The sequence below is a fragment of the Pan troglodytes genome, chromosome 7 (genome assembly GCF_028858775.2).
Source record: "Pan troglodytes isolate AG18354 chromosome 7, NHGRI_mPanTro3-v2.0_pri, whole genome shotgun sequence".
Lineage (NCBI taxonomy): Eukaryota > Metazoa > Chordata > Mammalia > Primates > Hominidae > Pan > Pan troglodytes.
The window spans coordinates 93,441,739-93,466,422 of NC_072405.2; the positions used below are offsets into that span (position 1 = coordinate 93,441,739).

Consider the following 24,684-nt stretch of genomic DNA (forward strand, 5'->3'; position numbering starts at 1 on the left):
TAGTCGGGTGTGGTCATGTACACTTGTAGTCCCAGCCACTCAGAAGGCTGAGCTGGGAGGATCACTTGAGCCTACTTGCAGTTTGAAGCTCCATGAGCTGTAATCACTCCAGCCAGAGCCACAGAGTGAGACCCTGTTTCAAAAAAGAAAAAGAATAAAAGAAATATGAACTAAATTGAGTATAGAAAAGTTGCAGTATTTGGCATTAGAAAATAAAGATATTATGAAAAATAAATAATATCAGGTATCCATTTTAACTGAAAAAGCAAATGTATTATGTTTTTAAATGTAATGCTAATGAAATAAAAGCAAGAAAGACTAGTCTTAGGGGTAGGTGAAGCACATATAGACAGGCAGTTAGTAGTCTCACTGGAGTGAGTTGCCATCTGGGGAGCCAGTCAGTGTGTTACAAGTTTCTTGGTCATACAACAAAGTCCAGAACAAAGCTCCAGTCCTGGAATGTTAATTGAAAAAAACAGGGCAAGCTAGTCAGCTGGTCTCCATGAGGGATTGTGGGGTGCCAGCCATTAGAACTTAAGAGCCAAGACAGCCAAATTTTAGGGACAAACCAAATTGGTGGCAAGAGAGATGAAACACAAAATAAATATTTCACATAAGGTCAGCCCTGAGGGTCTGTGTAGGAACAATGGAGACTTGCAAAAGAATTTCTGATCCCAGCATTTGGAGCGGATCATGGGATCTGAAGCCTGAAGGGATGACTTACCTCTTAGCTTCTATGAACAGAGTTTGCCCAAAGACTGACCAAATTCAGCCTATATTAAAAATTCTTAATGGATCTAGTGGAGAAGGAAACATAAATTTGTGGATGTAGTCATTTATTCATCAATTAACTATTAAGCACCCACTGGACATTTTTCTGGGTACTAAGGATATCCCAGTTAATGCTACAAGAAAATCTTTAGCTGAATTAAATGTAAAAGAATTTAATTGAGCAAAAAATGATTTGCAAATTGGGCAGTGTCTCAAGCCAGAGTACGTTCAGAGATTCCAGTGCAGTTACATTGTGGAAGAAGATTCATGGACAGAAAAGAGAAAGTGATGTACAAAAAATAGAAGTGAGATCCAGAAGTAGCGGATTGGTTACAGCTTCACATCTGCCTTATTTGAACATGATTTGAATAGTTGACCACCTTTGATTGGCCAGAACTTGGTGACTGCCACAAGAGTAAGCTATGGTCTGTTTACAATTTCATTTAGGTTATAATTCACCGTGTACTGAGAAACCTTTAGGCTGAACTTAAAATATGTAAAGAGGCAACTTTAGGCTAAATTTGATTTATCACAAAGTAGACAAAAATCTCTGACCTTGCCTTCAAGTTTGAGGTAACTAAAGACAAACAAAAGCAAACTAATTATAAATTAGAAGGTAGTAGATGTTATAGAAAAAAATTAAGCTAGAAGATTTTGGAAGTAGGAAGATGACAAGTACTGCAATTTTTTATAGGGTGCTCAATGAAGGCTCAGCTGAGAACATGACATTTGAGCAGCCGTGAAGGAGGTGATGAGCAGGCAAAGTGATGCCTGGGGAAAAGCATTCTAGGTAGGGGAACTTTGCTAGCAAAGGCCCTAAAGCAGAAGCATTCTCATGTGTTTTAGAAAGCAAGGATGCCAATGTTTCTAGAGAAAACTCAAACAAAACTTTGGGCAAGGAGGAAATGAGAGGAATAATGGCAGGGATGTAAATGGAGGCACCAAATGATGTAAAAGCCTCACAGGCCTTTGAAGCACTTTGGGTTTCACTCTGAGTAAAATAAAGAGCTTTTGGAAGGTTTTAAGCAGAAGAGTACCATGACAGAACTTAAATTCTGAAAAGTCCCATTAGCCATATGTTGACAATGGATTGTGGAGTGTTAGGGTAGAATGTGGGAGACCAGGCAGGAGATGGTGATGTGGTTAAGCGGTAGCAACTGAGATGTCAAATAAAAATGGTTATGTTACTGATTGATTTTGAAAGTAGTGCCAACAAGTTTATTAACAAATTGGAAGTGGACTGTGAAAGAAAGAATGGAGTTGAGGATAAACACATTATCTGCTGCTACGTAGCAAGATTTATTAACTTAAAAAAAAACATTTTTGTCATATTCAGCGATGTGGGCTGAGTTCAGTCAAATAGTTCTGCTCTGTGTGTCCCAGATTGCTTTGGCACTAACAGAGCGAAACAGGAGAGTTCCCTGTTTCCCCCCCTGGCAGGATGTGTGACAGGGTATGTCTCCTTCTGTCTGTTCAGCCACCGTATGTGTGCACTCAAACCCCTTAAGGGAGGGGGAGCATGCAAACAGGCAGGTGCAGAAGCCAAAGCAAGCAACCCTGGTCTCTGGCCCCAGGCCAGCATCCAGGGAAGGGAGCTGAGACTCCCAAAGCCCAAGTGGGCATGTGTTACAGTGCACTCCTTTAGCCTTGCCATCTGCAGACAGCTTAAGTGTTAACTAGCTCAGTACCCTCTTGGTCCCCGGGTCCTTGTCCAGCATCCAGGAAGAATCAGGTCACACACAGACTTGAAAGATGAATGCGGGGTTTTGTTGAGTCCTGGAGGTGGCTCTCAGCGGGATGGATGGGGAGATGGAAGGGGGATGGAGTGGGAAGATGATCTTCCCCTGGAGTTTGGCCATCCAGCGGCCAATCTCCTTTCCAACTGTCCCCAGCCAAACTCCTCTTGGTGTACGGACACTTCTTCTCTTCTCTCTGCTGCACCGTTCTGCCTTTCTTCTGCTCTTCTGTTTGTCCTCTCATCTCCCCCCTGGAGCTGGTGGTTTGGAGTTTACATGGGTACAGGATAGGGGGCGTTGCAGGCCAAAAGGCAAATTTGGGCATGAAAACAGGAATGCCTTTTCTCATTTAGGGCCACGGGTTTCCAGGTTTAAGGGTGGGGCCTTCGCTGGGGAACCACCTTCTTCTACCCAGTACTCCCCTGTCTTCTGTCCATATCAACAGCAGGTAAGGTTGGAAGCTGAGGTTGGCAGGAATGGCTGTGGTGGCTGAGCCTTTTTCTCCACATAGTCTCTCCCTGGGGCCAGCTTAGGTTTTATCACATTATGGTAGTCTCAAAGCAGTTAGAGTTTGTATATGGTGACTGACTTCAAGAGAGAGGAAGAAGCTGTTTGTACTCTTCAAACCTGGATTGCAAGTTCCAGAATGTCCCATCTGCCACATCACATTCTTTGTATAAGAGCAAGTCACAAGGAAATAGATTCCACCTCTTGATGGGTGAGGGGAAGAAACTGATGATAGCCAGACTGTCTACCAGAGATGTCTCCAAGGTTTTTGGACCAAGCAACTGGACATATGAAGTTGCAGTGAAGTGTGATGGGGAAGACTGACAGAAGTTAGAGTAGGCCAAGGTGGGTGGTGAGTAAAGATATCATATAGGCAATTGAATATCTAATCTGGAGTTCAGGGGAGAGATCTGGACTGAATGTGCCTATTTGTGAGTCATCAGTATATAGATGGTATTCAAAGCCACAAGACTGGGTGAGAACAGAAAGGGGATAAGAAAAGATAGAAAAGAGAAGAATTCCAAGGACTGAGCTCTACAACACTCTCAAATTTGAAGTCAAGAACCAGCAAAGGTGACTGGGAGGAAGCAACTAGTGAGGTAGTTAGGCTGGGTGGTATGAAACTCAGGGAAGAAGATGTTTCCATAAGAATTAATCAATTGGGTCAACTGCTCTTCAAAGTTCATGTTAACTAATAATTCATCATTGAACTTAGCATTGTGGAGACCATTCGAGACACTGACAAAAACAAACAAGACTTTGAATCCATCGGGTTTGGTGTTATGGCTTGATCCTGCACAATTATCTCAGAGAGCATTCCAGGAGGGGATGTAGAATTATAAACCTACATCAGTCTAAGATAGATACAGTTCTGTAGAGTGCGAGGGATTCTAATGTGGAGCCAAAATGCAGCCTTGCCAGTCACTTGGAGCTTCCAACACAATCCAGGAGTAGATAATATTCAATAATCCAGGTAGGTGACTGGTATCACACAATTTTGTCAACCTGTGGCAGTTAAAATAATTACATTCTAAAATTAAGTGCCAAGATTTAATGCCTTCAGAGAACAAGGGTCCAGGGGAGGGTGGGAAAGCTTGGTTAGAGAGGGGCTGAGGTTACCAAAACAAAAACTCAGACAAGAAATTAACCAGCGAGACCAGTATGTCACTGGGAAGAGGGAAGAAACACAGCTAAGCAAAACACACGTAAAAATGAGTTGTAGTTCACCAAGTCTATATCAGACATTAGCTTGTTTTATTAAGAGAAAGGATCAGAGATGGTGAGGTTGAAGCTGGGACCTGATGGGTATGAGAGTGTGGGGCACAGGTGAAGAGTATGGAATGGATGGAGGGCAGCAGGGAGATACATGGAAGGACACACAAGTCAGCTGCTCCTCCCAACCTACTAGGCCAGGTCCTTGAAAATACATAGATCATGTCATTTAGCACCATTTACACTCTGCACAACTTATTAGGATGGGCAATCAAAAGACTACAGAGTATTGACTCTTATATCTTCATCTTAAAGTGGAGAAAAAGATAAATGGCATTGGCATTCTGCAAAGAGCAGGACTGAGGATGAAGATCTGAAACTGGATAACTCTGACTGATTACCTCCTTCCCCAGGCTGCACTCTTGACAGAAGGCACAGTTTCTCTGTAGGATTTAACAGCCATTAGCAAGCAACTAAGACAATTGAAAGAGACAGCTGAGCAGCCACATGCTAGTTTTTCTTAAATTTACTTCCCTTTACAAGTCTGGAACTGAGATAAGCAAATCTTGCTACATGAAAATAATTAAGTTTGAAAGTATTTCTTTTCAGAAAATCATTTTTCTTAATAGAAACATCTGCAGAATTGTGTGGACTCCCTTCCAGTGTGAGGAGCAGTAAAGTTAATCCTGTAATCATATTGGAGAAAGGATGAGACCCCACTCTTTACCCTGGCCAAATATCTACCAGCACCATCCTCACTGCTGCCCCCAAAACTGTTGGAGCATTTCAATTATCCTAGGAGAATCTGCCAGTGGTTAATGATCTTTCTTGCCTGGAGGTTCTTTATCCTTCACCTCCATTCCTCTTGCTACAGTTCATTCCTCCCTGTAGAATTATGAAAGAACATTACAGTCCATCCGAGGGAGATGAGCCCTGCAGCCTTAATTTCCAATGTGGCAAAAGTCATGAGTCTGAGTGTCAGAACTGCCACAGAGATTCTTGGTTGATACCACAGCCATCCATTAACCTGTCCCTGGAGTTAGCAGCCCAGATGGTGGTAACTGCAAATGAAACTTACCAAGGGGCTTGATGATAGCCCTAAGCAGAGATTTCAGTTGCAGAGATTTCAGTTGAGCATGAAAGTCTTTGAAAAAGATATCACAGGAAATAGAGGGGAAAGCTGCATTTTACTCCAGAGAAATTGATTCTATATAGGAAAATCCCATAGGAATGAAGGAGCCTGGCTGTCTCCTCAACCTTGTAGGTAAATATGATGTTCTTCTAATGATCAACAAATAAAGTATTAGAAAATAGTATAAATATTCTAAAATATTAAGACTCAATGTCTTAATCAGACTGCCTGAGTTATCACCCTGCTCTATGTCTTTCTAGCTCTAAGAGCCTGAGAAAGTTTACTGATTCCTTTTTATCTGTTTTTGTCATTTATAAAATAGAAATGATAATGATGTCAACTTCACAAGAAAGTTATGAGGATTAAATATGTGAAAATGCTTAAAATAGAGTGTCAAATTCTAAATAGTGGCTGTCATACATGGGGCATTAAATATACATTATTATTTGTACACATTGGTTTACGGACTATATGTCTGGAAATCTAAGTTGTACTGTGGATTTTATACCTTTTCATTACTTTTGTAGCCTTGAGCAAATTTCTGTACCTTCCATTAGCACAAGTTGGTAAATACGTATTTGGACATAATGCTTTTCATTTTTCTTCTTATTCCTGTGGCAGACATAGGTTAATTACAGGCCCTTACACCCTGAGGCCTAAGTAGGCTTTAGAATTCATGTCAACATGATGTTCCCAGCAGCCACCATCAGTCAGTTGACATGAAAATCAAAACTGATTTGACCTCTCAGCTTTAGAGCTCACAAGCTTTTAAAGGAATGTTTATTAGCACTTTCAGCCACCTCAGACTATCCCATCACAGTATCACCCCCACTTTGCCACCAATTTTTCAATGTTGATAGGACACCACAAATGTCTGCATTTGGGATAATCTTTGTGTATTCATCATAACACTACACCCTTGTAAGTAGCCACAGCTGGAGAAGGGATATGGCTGGCACGAGAGTCCACTGTGAGTACATGCTTGAGGTCAGTATCCAACAATATCTTGACCAAAGAAGCTGACTGACAGGGCATGCTCAGACTTCTTTGCGCAGATGGAGGTGAGGAGGTCAGTGCCTGTACAGACCAACCATGCTTCTTCCCATGCTATGCTCTAAGGAAGCTTCCTCCTAATAAATCTTTTGCTTTCCACAACAAGACCCTAATAATGTGTCTCCTAGGCATCTTGGCCCAGGCCAGCCAGCACAGAAGCCTGGGATTGTTTTGTTTAGTTTTCAGGTTAGGGGAAAAGAATAACCAAGAGACTAAGTGCCACCGACAGATTCTGATCTTTGGTAGATCTCAGAATTCACCTACAGTTATCCATGAATATCCTTTCCCTATTACATAAAGAAGACTCTTTCTTTATTAAATCTTTAGGCAATAAATGAATTTTTAAGAATACTGATAGGATTATGTTTTAATATGCAAAATATTCTGTAAGAAGACGCCTAAGAATCACTTACAAGTGCTTATCTTTGATCAGTCATCATCTGTTGCTCCCATTTAACCATTTACCTTGTAAAAAAGCTTTTTTAAATCAGAATGCCTTGGAATGATTAAAATGTCATATGGATGTGTTTAGATTACAAATAGTTAAGGATGAGATATAAACTAAATTTTAAATATCAAAACAAGATTTCTATAATTCTTAAGTATATTAAGTTATTTATAAAATATCATGCTAAATTATTCCATAAATAACAAGCAATCAGTTAGCTAAGGAATAACTTAAAATAGCCTGGGCCACCATCATACCCAGTGTGGGGCCAGATAGACTAAATATATGGCCAGTGTAGCATTTATTGTGTTCTTTGTCTTTTCTTAAGAGTACAGAACAGTGGCTGTATAGACTTTGGAGTTAGACCTGTGACTGAATTCAGACTCCGTCACTTTGCTGTGTGTCTTAGTTCGTTTCCTGCTACTATCACAGAGTAACACTGACTGGATGATTTATAAAAAATGTAAGTTATTTGGCGCACAGTTCTAGAGACTGAGAAGTCCAAAATCAAGAGGCAGTGTCTAGTGAGGGATTTCTTGTTGCATCATAATATGGTGGAAAGTATCATATGGTGAAGAAACGCATGCACAAAACAGAGAGAAAAAGCGGATCAAATCCACATCTGCAATAATGACATAAATCCATTCATGAGGGTAAAGTCCTCATGGCCTAATCATCTCTTAAAGGTCTCACTTTTTACTACCATCACAATAGCAATTAAACTTCAACGTGAGTTTTAGAGAGGACATTCAGATAACAGCACTGTGTGGCTTTAAACAAATTACTAGGTTTTTCTGAACTTTAGTTTTCTTATATGCTGTTGTCAAAATTCCATGTGTGAGAGAGCTTGGCAGAGTCCCTGGCACATCGCAAGCTCTGACTCTTGTGATAATTGTTTGTTAGACTCCCTCGTTGTTTGTGGAAGTGTGGTGGGGACAGATAGGAGTCAGCCACACTGTTTTTTTCTACATAAAATATTTGCACCCACATTGGTCTTTAAAACTCTTTGAAATGCATATGAAAATTCCTTTGGAGAAAAAAAGTATGCAGTTAAAAAAAGAAGTCCTCTATTCCCTATTAAGAGATTAATTCCTAAAGGGTAGACAAACAAGATTTCAAACATCACTAGATTTGGACACTAGCTTTGGCCTGTAAATCGACTTTAGTGGAGAATGTTAACACTTCTCAATTCCTACTCCTTGCTGGCTTGAGTAAGGCACACAGGAGCCACTTTCAGAGATAATCTTCTCTTCTTTATTTACTTTTATCCTACAGAACAGATTGAAAGCCAGTGGCATAGATCTAGGCACAGGTTTTCTCAGTCAGTCAACATTTGGGGAGCATCTGCTATGTGTTGGGTGCCATGCCAGGTACAGGTTAATGCAACTGCCAGAACAGATTTCCTGCCCCCTTCTGAACTTTGCTTCTACACATCTAAGGTCCTGTTAGTGATCCCAAATAAATATTCTTCACTCCACTCTTTTCTTCTTATTCTTCACTGTCTCTGGGCGAACTTATTCTCTCTTATGATTTAATATACTAATTCTGCATTGATGACACGACTCCTGAATCTATTTCCAGCCCAAATGTCTCACCTGAGTTTTAAGCCCACATTTCCATCTGCTGACTACTGCATATCTTCTCCAATATATCCCAACCTATTCCCCAACCTGAACTCTCTATTTCTATTAACTGGCCATGAATGCAGGAACAAGGATTCGAGGACTCAGAGATAAAAAAAAAAAAAGTAATAGCAATGATGGTTAATATTTATTAACCATTTATCCACTATTTATTTAAGTTATTTAGTTATCTAATGTGTGTAGTTATATATTTATTTCTCACAGTAGCTCTTTGAGATAGGTCTACTATTATTTCCATTTTGCAAATGAAATAATTGAGGCACAAAGAGAAGTCCCTTACTTCTCCAAGGCCACACAGCCAGAGGTGGTAGAGTCATGACTGGAATTAGGCAATCTGATTCTAGAACCTGTACACTTAAGCCATTTGGCACATCCATGTTAAATGTAGGTCAGGGCTTGGGTTGTCATAGCTAAAAAGAACAGATCAGATAATGGTAAGTAGTGTCACTGCCTGGAAGTTTTAACTACAAAATTCTGTAAATATAATAGGTGGATATTTTTATAACATGCTTTGGATTCATGATAAAGCTCTAGTCCTTCAAAAGCTTTTGAAATTATTTCTGCAAAAACACACATATGCCAAAGCACAAGAGAAAAAGCAGGATGCGGGAAAGCAAAATGCCAATGCACAGTGGAAAAAGCAAGATGCCACCCAGACAGTGAGCAATTTGCTCAGCTTGGCTGGAGCATGGAGTCTGTAGACTGAAGTCATAGAAGACAAAGGCTGAGAAGGTACACTGGAACCAGATTGTGAATGAACTTTTAGTTATATTAATACTATAAATATAGTAATAAAGTTATATTGGATTGTACTCTGTAGGCAAAACATGGGACTAGAAGTCGGGGAGCAAGGCAGGGAAGGTTCATCTAACAAAATCATTACTGAGAGCCTCCAGTGAAGTAGGCATGATTCTAGGTACTTGAAATACAGTTTGTTTGTACCTCCAAGGAGTGTGCAGTCTTAGGGGGAGCTTGGCAATTACACTGGAAATTTTTAATTCACCACGGTTAAGTGTTACAGAGTGCTATGAAAATAGTTATGAAGTACCACTAACAAACCCATTGTGACTTATAAGAAAATACTTCCTGGAAACATGCAGAGATTTGTAACGAGGAAAATTACATGATTATATTTGTATTTTAGAAATTTAATTCTGTTAGTAGATATGGCAACACCAAAGAAATACTGAAGAAGGAAGGTCATTGAAGAGATTAATGGATCATATAAAAGTTGATGATCACTTGAACTGTGAAAATAAGAATTGAGAGGCAAGTACAGAATCAAGAGGACTTTTGGCAACAGAAACAACAGAACTAGAAATGTTGTTGGAAAGGAGTTCATGAGAATGACTCCAGTCTTTCTTTTTAGTTTGGTCACCTAAGTGGCTGAGTTTTCCAAGTTAGGGAAAAACAAGGAAGAGCAAAATAAGCGAGGAAGGGCCGGGCGCGCTGGCTCACGCCTGTAATCCCAGCACTTTGGGAGGCCGAGGCAGGCGGATCACGAGGTCAGGAGATCGAGACCTTCCTGGCTAACACGGTGAAACCCTGTCTCTACTAAAAATACAAAAAATTAACCAGGCGTGGTGGTGGGCACCTGTAGTCCCAGCTACTCGGGAGGCTGAGGCAGGAGAATGGCGTGAACCCGGAAGGCGGAGTTTGCAGTGAGCCGAGATCACGCCGCTGCACTCCAGCCTGCCTGGGCAACAGAGCAAGACTCTGTCTCAAAATAAATAAATAAAATAAGGGAGGAAGACAGTAAATTTAGTTTGAGATATGTTAGCTTAGAGGCATCTACAATTAGAGATATTTTGTGGGCAGCTATAGCCACCTATCATAAATAGAATGATGCCAGAGATGTAAGTTTTGGAATTTCCAACATCTGAATCCAGGTGAGCTTTCTCAATAGAGCATAGAAGTATAAAGACAGACAATGTGACAGTACCTTGAGGCACATGTAAACAAAGCAAAACAAATAAAATAGATGACACATGAACTTTAGAGTCAGAATGTCTGAATTCAAATCCTAGCTCAACCACTTATGAGCTATGTGATTTTGGACAAGGTACTTAATATCTTTTGGTCTCAGTTTCCTCATCTATAAAATGAGAACTACCTCAGATTGTATCATGATGTTTAAATAAATTAGTGTTTATAAAGAATGTTGAATAATACCTGGCCTTCAGTAAATACAATTTAGTTTTTATTAAATAAAAAGTATTATAATTCATTTAGCTCCAAATATTGACCTTCATTCTGTGTTCTATTTTATTTCTCCACTATGTCTTACTTTTCCGAAGGCTGTCGTTTGTTTATCTTATTCTACTCCTAATTCTAGTGGGTCCTGAATGAAGTATTATTAAATTCACTACCTATTTCACATGAAAAGTAAATCTTAGGAAAGATTTTAAAAAAATTCCTTTCTTCATGAAACAATTACCTTGTAAAAAAATCTTAGAAAAGTTCTCTCTAGGCATATCACAATGTAATGATCCATTTCTACAGATTAAATTGATAAATAATTTTCTACAAAGGAATATTCCTCCTAGCAGTTTCCTTCTTTTACTTTTTTTTCATTTTTCAGGACCAACACTACTAAAATGATCTATTCATACATTCCAAGCAGTTTCAGACTTTAGAATTAACAACCTGTTTCTGGTATGGTCGTGACCATCAGGATCCACTCTGCCAGGAACAGTGCTAGATGCTCTAAATAGAAAATCTCATATTCTTCCCCAAACTCCTTGAGTGAGTTGGCTATGATGTTTGCTATATAATTGAGAAAAATGAGGTTAGTCAGAGTCCCTGAATCATACCAAGCCTAGAGAAGCTGCCTCAATATAGTGAACAACAACTAAGCAGTTGGTTTCAAAGCAGAGCATCATTCAACACGGGCCAGTTGTCTCTCCACTCTACAGTGTGTCATCATCATTTTGAGGATGAGACAAAAGGTAGAGTGGCCTGATGGGGGCACCCACCAAGATTTCCTGCCCTATTTCACCACAGAAGATACTTGGGAGTCCTGGTACCTTGGCCTTATCATCTATGGCTTGGAGGAACCAATGACCAATAATCTTCTTTTCTTTCAGCTCAGTTCATGAACCATCGGCAACATTCTCCCCTCTAGACCCATCATCAGAAGACTTAACACAAAACTGTTGGAAGTCTCTTGTCTAAACAGAGTACAGGTTTAATATTCTTACCAGCCTTAATGAGACTCTAAGTTCAGTTTTTTTTTAATTGAATAACATTGTTCAGAGGATATGTCATAGTGATGGTGATGATAAGTATTACCTCAGAGATGGGCTTGTCCCTGTAAAATGAAGGCTTCAAGATCAGCTTTAAGAAGGAGTTAGATTGAGATAAATGTAAATGATAAATAGATCATGCATGGGAAAAAACAGTATTCTGGTATAGATATATAATGCTAAGTGTACCAAAGCAAAGCCAAATCAGATGTGTCTGGACAATACTTAGTTTTTCTGGAATGAAGTGTTTATTGTTTAGTTAGAGAAGCAGTAAAGAATGACATGGAAAACTGGTGAGGGCATGTTTGTGAAGATCTTAAAAGTTTGGGTATCATCTTATGATTAATGAAATCAAGAAAGGTGGTAACATAAAAACATTTCAGGTGAATATGTTAGTAGGATCAGAGGTTGAAATGGTGATGTAGAGAAGGAATTCAAATTATTCTGAATTTCTAAATCTAGGAAAATAAATAACTTGATATGTATTAAAAGTAAAGAAAGCCTATTTTAGGAGGTTGTTTCCAATTCCTTCCAACAAAATAATATCTCACACACTGGCATACTTTTTCTATAAAGGCCACATAGCAAATATTTTAGGATTTTGGACATGCAGTCTCTGCCACAACTACTCAACTTGTTGCCGTAGCACAAAGCAGCCTTAAACAATATGTAAATGAAGTCACATGGCTCTGTTTCAGTAAGCTTTATTTACGGACACTGAAGTTTGAATTTCATGTAATTTTCATGTGTCACAAAATATTACTCTTCTTTTGATATTTTCCAGCTACTTTAAAATGTAAAAACCATTCTTAGCTTGGGGCTATACACAATCAGAGGGTGAGCAGGATTTGGCCACAGTTTGCAAACTCTTGGTTTATAGAACATCATCAGAACTTTCAATCCAACATCATTTTGAAAACTTTGAATTTTCTTTTTTTTTTTTTTTTTAACAACAACAAGACAGTTTATTTCCATGCAATAGAAAGACCCCTGTGGCCAAAATCTGAGGCACTGCTGTTTACTTATTGGTCCATGCTTGTTCTGAAGTCTTCTCTTGAGCATTTGGAAGGAGCTGGTTGAAGTGGGCTTGAAGTGGTAGGAGAAGGGGACAACTATTAATAACTAGCTAGTCAGACAAATCATACTAACCACAGGGGTCAGTAGGACAATATATGTCCCTGTATGCTCTAATCCAACAGTTGCTTGTCTGAAACCTTCAAAAAAAAAAGAGAGAGAGAGAGAAATCAATCAATAAATACTACTGCAAACACATTCTGAACTCAGTATTTTGATAATTACAGAGGGAAAATCAAAAGTGGTGGGCTTTGCTTTTATTCAAGTTGCTTATGCCACCCTAAAGTGGTGCAATGCAGTACTTGCCCAAAGGAAGTGAGTGGCAGCATTGATGGAAGCTTAGTGTGAGAGCAGTGTGTAAAGTTGAAGTGACTTTGAACAAAGAATTTCGGAGAGACTAACTAGGCTGGGGTAACTAATGAAAACCAGGCTGGGAATAGAATGCAGAGGGGGACATGAGAGTCCCAAAGGAAAAATTGATGGGACTTGCTAACTAATGAGACATGGAGGCTGAAAAAAGAGAGAGGAGAAAGATATTAAACCTTTTAAAATATTCTCATTATATTATTCAGTGCCAGTAAGAATCACATACCAGTGAGAGGCAAGGGGGACGATGTAGTGTATAGAAAATGGGGAACATAGGAGGCTGGAGAGTAGCACTTCAAACAAGCAAATCACACACATACACTAATGTCTGATAAATGTTAGGCTGAAATTATTGGCAAATACAGAGAGAAGGGATCCCATTAATGCCCACGTGCTATCTTTATTTCAAGTATTATCAGGTGGAAAATAAAGTAGTATCATTATCATGTTGATGGTCTAAATATGTGAACAATCTCCTGCATCATATTATATAGAATCCCCCTCATTTCTTCAAGGCAATTTCCTTTTGATCACTTGGCACTGGTCATGTCTTATAAAGCAAATATATCCAAACATTTTTCGTTGCTTCAGCTTTTCCCTCCTTAGTTCTGTTTGCTTATGTAGATCACAAATGTATGAGAAAAGCAAACACAATAAGGCAATTAATGTACCTACAGTTAGAGATGTGAATAATATTGGAATTCAGAAAAGGAAAGGTTACATAAATAAACCTCTCCAAACTCTTAGCATCAACTATTGGTTTTATCTGCTTCTACCCTACCTAGAGCTGTCCAAAGGGATTGCTAAGGCACTTGCTTCCTAAAAATCCCTTTTCTGCTATTATGATTCACCCAAAGCAGCATGGTATATGGCAGAGATGCATGTCAGCTCTGCCTATAAACGCACCAAGGCATATTTCTCATAAACACATTTTTGCCTACACAGAATGAAATAGAGACAAAAAAGTAATTAGTGCCTTCGTTGTTTGGACTCACATTTATAAAAATAAATGTTTAGCCTAATTCCAAGATAGTCATTTCAACTGTGCTTCTTAAAAATCTTAAGCACCAGGATTTAGTTAAAAATATCTTCAGTTCGCCTACATTTAACCCTTAATTGTATCTTAAGAAACCTATAATGAAACTAGCGTGGCCAAAATACACTTACCAACAGGTTTCCTTAATTATTATCTAGGAACTATTTAGAAGTGGATTCTTTCCTTATTTACTTACATGTTGTAAAAAAAATAGAAAGTTAATTTATGAAATTAGAAAAGTAGCTGAAAGTAAGCCTAGCCCATTTTATAATGAGAAAAATAAAACACAGAATATGTTTTAAAGTGGCTATCTCAAATGAACCACAACCTTCAGGATTAGACTTTCCCTTTGAGATATTGAGGTACAGAAAATACCAAGTTTTTAGAAGACACAAAGGAGGCTGAAGGACCCAAATTTGTGAGCTGACACTACCCCACCCTAAGGGGTGTTAAGACCAATAAATAACTATATATGGTATGCTGCTTCTCTCTTCTGAGTAAATCAGTTATTCAACTAACATGTAACAAGCACATTATAAATTATTTCACTATTACAACAACCACAAATAGATATATAGAAACTTCTACAAACAAATTACCATGTATAAAGACAATGAGTAGATACAGAGAGTGCAATCAGAATTAGACTAATACTATGATCATCTTAATATATCAGTTAAATGTTATGTCCTCATTCCAAGACTCTCATTTTATTTAGCTTCTGCATTAATCCAGCTGCAAATTGAATTCGTCCAGATTAGGTCTTAATATATTATTTAGAGCTTTTTACTGGTGCTACATTATGCATTTTCATCCAAACAAGTATAATAATTTTGTCAGGTTCATGTAAAAGCAATTTTTGAAAATACAGCAAATTTTTATATTAAAAGAAAATTTTCATATTTTTTCATAGACTTGAATCAAAGGAACCTTTCCTGTCTGTTGGGTAAGTATATATTTAAATACTTTAAGTATTAATTATTTAATTCAAATTGCCAAGAACTTCTGAGATGGTATTTTCAGTCATTTAACATCATATTCAAAATCATAACATATCATTGCATGCAACATTGCTATCTATGTTTTATAAAGACTTAACTAAAATGCTCCCTAGGTTGTACTGTGACCTCAGAAATGCAGCTAATGAATGTATATGAAATCCTGTATCTTCCATAAAGGGTAAACAAGGTACACAGTGATCATCCATATTCTCTTCATGTAAAAATATACTCAGATTGGTTTTAAAAATTCCTCTGAGCCATAGCTTCACCATTCCAAGCCTGTCTACCCATTGCCATTCTCCATTTCTTTTCAATCTACTCTATTCACTGTTTCTTCACCCACTTCCCTAAGTCTGTCTTCACAATCAATATCTATCTTTTCTCCTTAGCTCTCATTTCACTTTAATTTCTCCAGTTCACTCACATTGACTGCTTCTTTGCACCCAAAGCTGAGGAACCCTGAGGCGAATTTAGATAAGACGAATGCTTGCCTGCTCTGATGGTATCCTTCTTAGTCACAATACATATCTTGAAGAATAATATATTGTTGGCCGGGCGCGGTGGTTCATGCCTGTAATCCCAGCATTTTGGGAGGTGGGCGGATCACCTGAGGTCAGGAGCTCAAGACCAGCCTGGCCAACATGGTGAGACTCGGTCTCTATTAAAAATACAAAAATTAGCTGGGCATGGTGGCACACGCCTGTAATCCCAGCTACTTGGGAGGCTGAGGCAGGAGAATTGCCTGAATCTGGGAGGCGGAAGTTGCAGTGAGCCAAGATCACACCACTGCACTCCACTCCAGCCTGGGTGACAGAGCAAGACTCTGTCCCAAAAAGTAATAGTAATAAAATAATAACAATAATATGTTTTTGACATGAGTTCACATGTTCTATTTTTAGGCATTTCAAACTAAGAGTAAGCAATGTTGTTTGTATCTGATCAAATACTCCTTTGACTAACATATTAAAGTGTATTATGAAAGGACTTTTGTACTTTCAACATTATAGATGATATTGTATGAAAAAGTGGTGAAAAATGCAATGTCTTGCCTAGAGAAATCATGCTATATTTGATGAGGGAAAAAAAGCTGTCATATATAGGCAGCCACAATACTGATGCTTAATGACCAGAAACATGGAATGGGGTTAGATTTTTAAGTGACCAGATCAATTTTCTTTTATTACTTTGTACATGGTCATTGAATATTTCTATCAATCACTCATTCAACAACATGGTTCCCAATTCCTTTCTACTCTTCATAAAAGCTTTTCAGAAAGCCACTCAAATCATGGAAATCAAAATAATTATTAGGGGATGTGGAAGACAAAAAATGGAATATATGCATTTATTTGAAGACTACATGGAAAATGAAAGGTCGAGTTGGTCTGGCCCAAAAAAAGTGATAAAGCATGCTTTTTTCCCTACATTGATCATCAGCTCCTATTGTTAAAAATCTCTACACCTGAAGAAATCTTTTAGTTTGAATGCATATGTATTTGCCCTCAAGTCAAAAGGCCTGAAATAGCTTCTCTTCACGCCTCACTTCATGCAGTTTCTGTGCAGCCTTTACTGTTCTCCTGGCTATTATGAGATGGAATTCCTTTTTTATTGCATACTTCTGTTTTAAAAGGCAGACCCTAAGTAATCTTTGTTTTAAATTTATCAAGAGTTTAGCACTGATTATTAGAACCCTGAGAAAAACTTTCCAAAAAAAAAAATAATGTATCGCTCAGCAAATGCTCAAAGTGGGAAAATTAGCATGGCACACATAAGATATTGCTTATGTCTTAAAAGTAAAGTGGTGTGAAAGGCAACCCAAATGATTCTGCTGAATGGATATTTTAATTTATAGCTAAATGCTTCTGTTCCCTCAAGAAAATTATTTTAAATAAGATTGTCCAAAAGTATGTATGCTAAGGTGGGCAACTCACTTGAGTTCAGGAGTTCGAGACCAGACTGGACAACATGGTGAAACATCATCTCTACAAAAAATTACAAAAATTAGCTGGCCGTGGTGCCGTGCCTGTAGTCCTAGCCACCTGGGGGGGCTGAGGCGGGAGGATCATTTGAGCCCAGGAGGTCCAGGCTACAATGAACCAAGATCGCACCACTTCACTCCAGTGTAGGCAACAAAGTGAGACCCCGTCTCAAAAAAATAAAAGCATGTATGTAGCTCTCTGCTACCTTTTTCAGTGAGAAGATGTAAGTAAGTTCTTTAGTGGTGATTGGTGAGATTTTGGTGCGCCCATCACCCAAGCAGTATACACTGCATCATATTTGTCGTCTTTTAGCCCTCACCCCCCTCCCAACCTTCCCACCCAACCAAGTCCCCAAAGTCCATTGTATCATTCTTATGCTTTTCCATCCTCATAGCTTAGCTCCCACTTATCAGTGAACACATACGATGTTTGGTTTTCCATTCCTGAGTTACTTCACTTAGAATAATAGTCTCCAGTCTCATCCAGGTTACTGCAAACGCCGTTAATTTGTTTCTTTTTATGGCTGATTAGTATTCCATCATATAAATATACACCACAATTTCTTTATCCACTCTTTGATTGTTGGGCATTTGGGTTGGTTCTATGATTTTGCAATTGCGAATTCTGCTGCTATAAACATGCATGTGCAAGTATCTTTTTCATATAATGACTTCTTTTCCTCTGGGTGGATACCCAGAGTGGGATTGCTGGATCAAATGGTAGTTCTACTATTAGTTCTTTAAGGAATCTTTACACTGTTTTCTATAGTGGTTGTACTAGTTTACATTCCCACCAGCAGTGTAGAAGTGTTCCCTATTCACTGCATCCACTCCACCATCTACTGTTTTTTGATTTTTTGATTATGGCCATTTTTTGCAGAAGTAAGCTAGTATTGCATTATCGTTTTGATTTGCATTTGCCTGATCATTAGTGATGTTAAGCATTTTTTCATATGTTTCTTGGCCATTTGTATATCTTCATTTGAGTACTGTCTATTCATGTAATTAACCCACTTTTTGATGGGATGTTTGTGTTTTTCTTACTGATTTGATTGAGTTCATTGTAGATTCTGGATATTAGTCCTTTGTCAGATGTATAGATTGTGAAGATTTTCTCCCACTCTGTGGGTTGTCTGTTCACTCTCTTCTTTTTGCCATGCAAAAGCTCTTTAGTTTAATTAAGTCTCAACTATTTATCTTTGTTTTTATTGAATTTGCTTTCGGGTTCTTGGTCATGAAATCTAGGCCAATGTCTAGAAGCATTTTTCCAATGTTATCTTCTAGAATGTTTATAGTTTCAGGTCTCAGATTTAAGTCTTTAATCCTTCTTGAGTTGATTTATGTATAAGATGAGAGATGAGGATCCAGTTTCATTCTCCTACATGTGGCTTGCCAATTATCCCAGTACTATTTGTTGAATAGGGTGTCCTTTTCCCACTTTATGTTTTTGTTTGCTTTGTCGAAGATCATTTGGCTGTTAAGTATTTGGGTTTATTTCTGGGTTCTCTTCTCTGTTCCATTGGTCTATGTGCCTATTTTTATACCAGTACCAAGCCGTTTTGGTGACTATGTCCTTGTAATATAGTGTGAAATCAGGTAGTGTGATGCCTCCAGATTTGTTCTTTTTGCTTAGTCTTTGTTTTGTTATACGGGCTCTTTTTTGGTTCCATATGAATTTTAGAATTGTTTTTTCTAATTCTGTAAAGAATGATAGTGGTATTTTGATTGGGATTGCATTGAATTTGTAGATTGCTTTTGGCAGTGTGGTCATTTTCACAATATTGATTCTACCTATCCATGAACATGGGAAGTATTTCCATTTGTGTCATCTGTGATTTCTTTCAGCAGTGTTTTGTAGTTTTCCTTGTAGAGGTCTTTTGACTCCTTGGTTAGGTATATTCCTAAGTATTTTAAATTTTTTTGCAGCCATCGTAAAGTGGATTGCGTTTTTTATTTGATTCTTAGCTTGGTCACTGTTGGTGTGTAGCAGAACTACTGATTTGTGTACATTAATCTTGTACCCAGAAACTTTGCTGAATTCTTTTATCCATTCTAGGAGCTTTCTGGAGGAGTCTCTAGGGTTTTCAAGGAAAACAATCATATTGTTAGCAAACAGTGACAGTTTTACTTCCTCTTTACTGATTTAGATGCCCTTTATTTCTTTTTCTTGTCTAGTTGCTCTGGCTAGGACTTCCAGTGCTATGTGAAGAGGAGTGGTGAGAGTGGGCATCCTTGTTTTGTTCCAGTTTTCAGAGGGAATGCTTTCAACTTTTCCCCATTCAGTATTATGTTGGCTGTGGGTTTTTCATAGATGGCTTTTATTACATTGAGGGATGAGAGTTTTAACCATAAAAGGATGCTGGATTTTGTCAGATGCTTTTTCTGCATCTATTGAGGTTATCATGTGATTTTTATTTTTAATTCTATTTATGTGGTATATCACATTTATTGACTTGCATATGTTATGTTAAACCATCCCTGCATCCCTGGTATGAAACTTACTTGATCATGGTGGGTTATCTTTTTGATATGTTGTTGGATTTGGTTAGCTAGTATTTTGTTAAGGATTTTAGCATCTATGTTTATCAAGGATATTGGTCTGTAGTTTTCGTTTTTGGTTATGTCCTTTCCTAGTTTTGGTATTAGGGTGATGCTGGCTGCATAGAATAAATTAGGGAGGGTTTCTTCTTTCTCTATCTTGTGGAATAGCATCAAAAGATAGGTACCAATTCTTCTTTGAATGTCTGGTAGAATTCTGCTGTGAATCTGTCTGGTCCTGGACATTTTTTTGTTGGTAATTTTTAAATTACCATTTCAATCTCCCTGCTTGTTGTTGGTCTGTTCGGGGTATCTAATTCTTCCTGATTTAAGCCAAGAGGATTGTATTTTTTCAGGAATTTATCCATCTCTTCTAGGTTTTCTAGTTTATGTGCATAAAGGTGTTCATAGTAGCCTTAAATGATCTTTTGTATTTCAGTGGTGTCAGTTATAATACCTCCTGTTTCATTTCTTAATGAGGTTATTTGGATTTTCTCTCTTCTTTTCTTGGTTAATTTTGCTAATGGTCTATCAGTTGTATTTATCTTTTCAAAGAACTAGCTTTTTGTTTCATTTACCTTTTGTATTGTTTCTTTCTGTTTCAATTTCATTTAGTTCTGCTCTGATCTTGGTTATTTCCTTTCTTTTACTGGGTTTGGTTTTGGTTTGTTCTTGTTTCTCTAGTTCCTTGAGATGTGACCTTAGAATGTCAGTTTGTACTTTTTCAGTCTTTCTGATGTAGGCATTTAGGGCTATGAACTTTCCTCTTAGCACCACCTTTACTGTATCCCAGAGGTTTTGATAGGTTGTGCCATTATTGTCATTCAGTTCAAAGAATTTTTAAATTTCCATCTTAATTTTGTTTTTGACTCAATGTCCATTCCAGAGCAGCCTATTTAATTTCAATGTATTTGCAAGGTTTTGAAGGTTCCTTTTTGAGTTGATTTCCACTTTTATTCCACTGTGGTCTGAGAGGTGCTTGATATAATTTCAATTTTCCTAAATTTATTGAGGCTCATTTTATGGCCTATTGTATGGCCTATGTTTTAGAAAGTCCCATGCACTGTTGAATAGAATGTGTGTATTCTACAGTTAGTTGTTGGATGAAATGTTCTGTATATATCTGTTAAGACCATTTGTTCCAAGGTAAACTTTAAATCCATTATTTCTTTGTTGACTTTGTGTCTTGATGACCTGTCTAGTGCTGTCAGTGGAGTATTGAAGTTCCCCACTATTATTGTGTTGCTGTCTATCACATTTCTTAGGTCTATTAGTAATTGTTTTATAAATTTGGAAGCTCCAGTGTTAGGTGCATATATGTTTAGGATTGTGATATTTTCCTGTTGGACAAGGTATTTTACCATTATATAATGTCCCTCTTTGTCTCTTTTAACTGCTGTTACTTTAAAGTTTGTTTTGCCTGATATAAGAATAGTTACCCCTGTTCACTTTTGGTGTCCATTTGCATGAAATGCCTTTTTCCACCCCTTTACTTTAAGTTTATGTGAGTCCTTACATATTAGGTGAGTCTCCTGAAGGCAGCAGAGAGTTGGTTGGTGAGTTCTTATCCATTCTGCAGTTCTGTATCTTTTAAGCAAATCATTTAGGCCATTTATAATCAATGTTTAGTATTGAGATGTGAGGTACCATTGCATTCATCATGCTATTTGTTGCCTGCATACCTTGGTTTTGTTTTTTTCTTTTTAACTTTTATACTTTTGTTTTCTAGGTCCTGTGTGATTTATGCTTTAAAGAGGTTCTGTTTTGATGCGTTTCCAGGATTTGTTTCAAGATTTAGAGCTCCTTTTAGCAATTCTTATAGTGGTGGTTTGGTACTGGCAAACTCTCTCAGCATTTGTTTGTCTGAGAAAGATGGTATCTTTCCTTTATATATGATGCTTAGTTTCGCTGGGTACAAAATTCTTGGCTGATAATTGTTTTGTTTAAGGAGGCTGAAGATAGGACCCCAATCCCTTCTAGTTTGTAAGGTTTCTGCTGAGAAATCTGCTGTTAATCTGATAGGTTTTCCTTTGTAGGTTACCTGGTGCTTCTGTCTCACATCTCTTAAGATTCTTTCCTTCATCTTAACTTTAGATAACTTGATGACAGTGTGCCTAGGTGATGATATTTTTGTGATGAACTTCCCAGGTGTTCTTTGTGCTTCTTGTATTCAGATGTCTAGTTCTCTAGCAAGGCCAGGGAAGTTTTCCTCGATTATTCCCCCAAATATGTTTTCCATACTTTTAGATTTCTCTTCTTCCTCAGGAATACCGATTATTCTTAGGTTTGGTCATTTTATATAACCCCAGACTTCTTAGAGGCTTTGTTCATATTTTCTTATTCTTTATTATTTGTCATGGTTGGATTGGTTTAATTCGAAGGCCTTGTCTTTGAACTCCGAATTTCTTTCTTCTACTTGTTCATTTCTATTGCTGAGACTTTCCAGAGCATTTTGCATTTCTGTGTGTCCAGTGTTTCCTGAATTTTTTATTGTTTGTTTCTTTATGTATTGCCTTGAATATTTCTCCCTTCACTTTTTTTGGACTTCCTTGCATTGGGCTTTGCCTTTCTCTGGTGCCTCCCTGATTAGCTTAATAACTAACCTCCTGAACCCTTTTTCAGGTAAATCGGGGATTTCTTCTTGGTTTGGATCCATTGCTGATGAACTAGTGTGATTTTTGGGGGTGTTAAAGAGCCTGTTTTGTCATATTACCAGAGTTGGTTTTCTGGTTCCTTTTCATTTGGGTAGGCGCTGTCAGAGGGAAGGTCTAGGGCTGAAGGCTGTTGTCCAGATTCTTTTGTCCCACAGGGAGTTCCCTTGATGTAGTGCTCTCCACCTTTCCCTGTAGATGTGGCTTCCTGTGAGCCGAACTACAGTGATTGTTGTCCCTCTTCTGGGTCTAGCCACCCAGCAAGTCCACCCAGCTCCAGTCTGGTACTGGGGGTTGTCTGCAGAGTCCTGTGATGAAATGGACTCTGTCAGTCAGGGTTCTCAGCTTTGGTGGTTTATTGCTCTATTTTTGTGCTGGTTGGCCTTCTGCTGGGAGGTGGCACTTTCCAGGGAGCATCAGCTGTGGTAGTATGGAGAGGAACCAATGGTGGGTGGGGCCCTAGAACTCCCAAGATTATATGCCCTTTGTCTTCAGCTACCAGGGTGAGTAGGGCAGGACCATCAGGTGGGGGCAGGGCTAGGCATGTCCGAACTCAGGCTCTCCTTCGATGGGTCTTGCTGTGGCTGCTGTGGGGGACGGAGATGAGGTTCCCAGGTCAAGAAGGATTATGGCTGCCTCTTCTGAATCATGAAGGTTGTCAGAGAAGTGGGAGAAAACTGGCAGTCACAGGGCTTAACCAGCTCCCATGCAAACCAAAGGGCAGGTCTCACTCCCACCATGCCCCCGCTAACAGCCCCAAGTTGGTTTGCAGGCAGTGGGTGAGCCAGGCTTGAGAACTTGCCCCAGGCTACCTGTCTCCCAGCTGCGAAAGAAAAGGGTTTGGTTCTTCCCCAGCCTGTGGAGTCTGCACACTGGATTCCCGCTCTCCCTTGAATTTTGGCTAGGAGGCTTCTTGCCCCTTTCAAGTTGTTACAAAGTTCAGCTGGAGATTTCCTTCTGCCTGTGGTGTTTTTCCCCCGCTCCTCTGGCCACCCTCCTGATGGATCCCTGTGGTGCCAGGCAGGAATGGCCTGCTTGAAGACCCGGCGAGCTCCCGGGGCCTTTCCCACTGCTTCCTCTATCCCTGTATTTCACTCAGCTCTTGAAATTGACTCAGCTCCAGATAAGGTCGGAAACTTTTCTGCCACAAACAGACCTTCAGTTTCTCCAGTCGGGGGTGTGTGTTCGGGAGAGGAGGATCTCCCTTTCCCACTTCTGCAGTTGGGGCACTCACAGTATTTGGGATGTCTCCTGGGTCCTGCAGGAGCACTCTGCCTCCTTCAGAGGGTCTGTGGGTCCTCTTGGGATTGCTGGTTCATTCTTGCAGTTGATCTGGAGCTAAAATTCACCATGCGAGCCTCTGCACGCTGCTCTGTCTGTCCGAGTGGGAACTGCAGTCTGGTCCTGCCTCCCATTCCTCTGTGATGATCAAATTTATGACTTTTAATCCATAGTCACATGTCAGAATAAGTGCATGGTATATGGTTTATTACATCAGTTGACATGTGAGTATGTAACATTGAATTTGTCCACAGCACACCTCACTCACATTAATTTTAATTCTATGTTCAATAAAAATGTGTGAATTATATTAATGAATAAATCACTGCTAAATATTGCATACTTCAGTCCACTGCCTGTCAGTGTCTTAAAGTATTTGTTAATATGCACTGGTGAAAGTTGCTTTCACCCTCATAGGCTTGGACACTTACAAGCTAGATGTGTTAGTTTAGGCAATTACTTTTTTTTTTTAATACTTTAAGTTCTAGGGTACATGTGCACAACGTGCAGGTTACATATGTATACATGTGCCATGTTGGTGTGCTGCACCTATTAACTCGTCATTTACAGGAGGTATATCTCCTAATGCTACCCCTCCCCCACCCCATGACAGGCCCCAGTGTGTGATGTTCCCCTTCCTGTGTCCAAGTGTTCTCATTGTTCAATTCCCACCTATAAGTAAGAACATGCAGTGCTTGGTTTTTTATCCTTGCGATAGTTTGCTGAGAATGATGGTTTCCAGCTTTATCCATCTCCCCACTTAAACTCTCAAGCTTCAGGTTCGCGAAATGGAGATTAAAAGATTTAGATGATAATAATTTATATCAAACATTTAGCACAGTTTTTGACACATAAGAATTGCTCATAAATGTTAGCTATTATTACAATTCTGGAAGGTATATTTATGTATCATGTTCTAAAGAGTCAATCAGAAAGCTTTAAAATAGTTCATAGAATAAATCTCCATTTTTATAGGCAGTGCTTTGAGTTACATTATAAAAAAACAAAAGAA

At 38.7% G+C, this 24,684-nt stretch overlaps 1 protein-coding gene across 34 annotated transcripts in view; it reads left to right on the forward strand.

The window, feature by feature from the left end:
* The window catches only part of RALYL (RALY RNA binding protein like), a 730,553-nt gene that overhangs the window by 599,012 nt on the left and 106,857 nt on the right, over nucleotides 1-24,684 (forward strand). For 21 of the 34 annotated variants that reach the window (XM_054656850.2, XM_016959617.4, XM_063817229.1 and 18 more), the window contains one exon: nucleotides 15,137-15,169. The exons of the other annotated variants lie outside the window; for them this stretch is intronic. In XM_054656850.2, coding sequence (XP_054512825.1) covers nucleotides 15,137-15,169 — 33 coding nt within the window. The remainder of the gene's footprint in view (nucleotides 1-15,136; nucleotides 15,170-24,684) is intronic. 34 annotated transcript variants of the gene reach the window in all.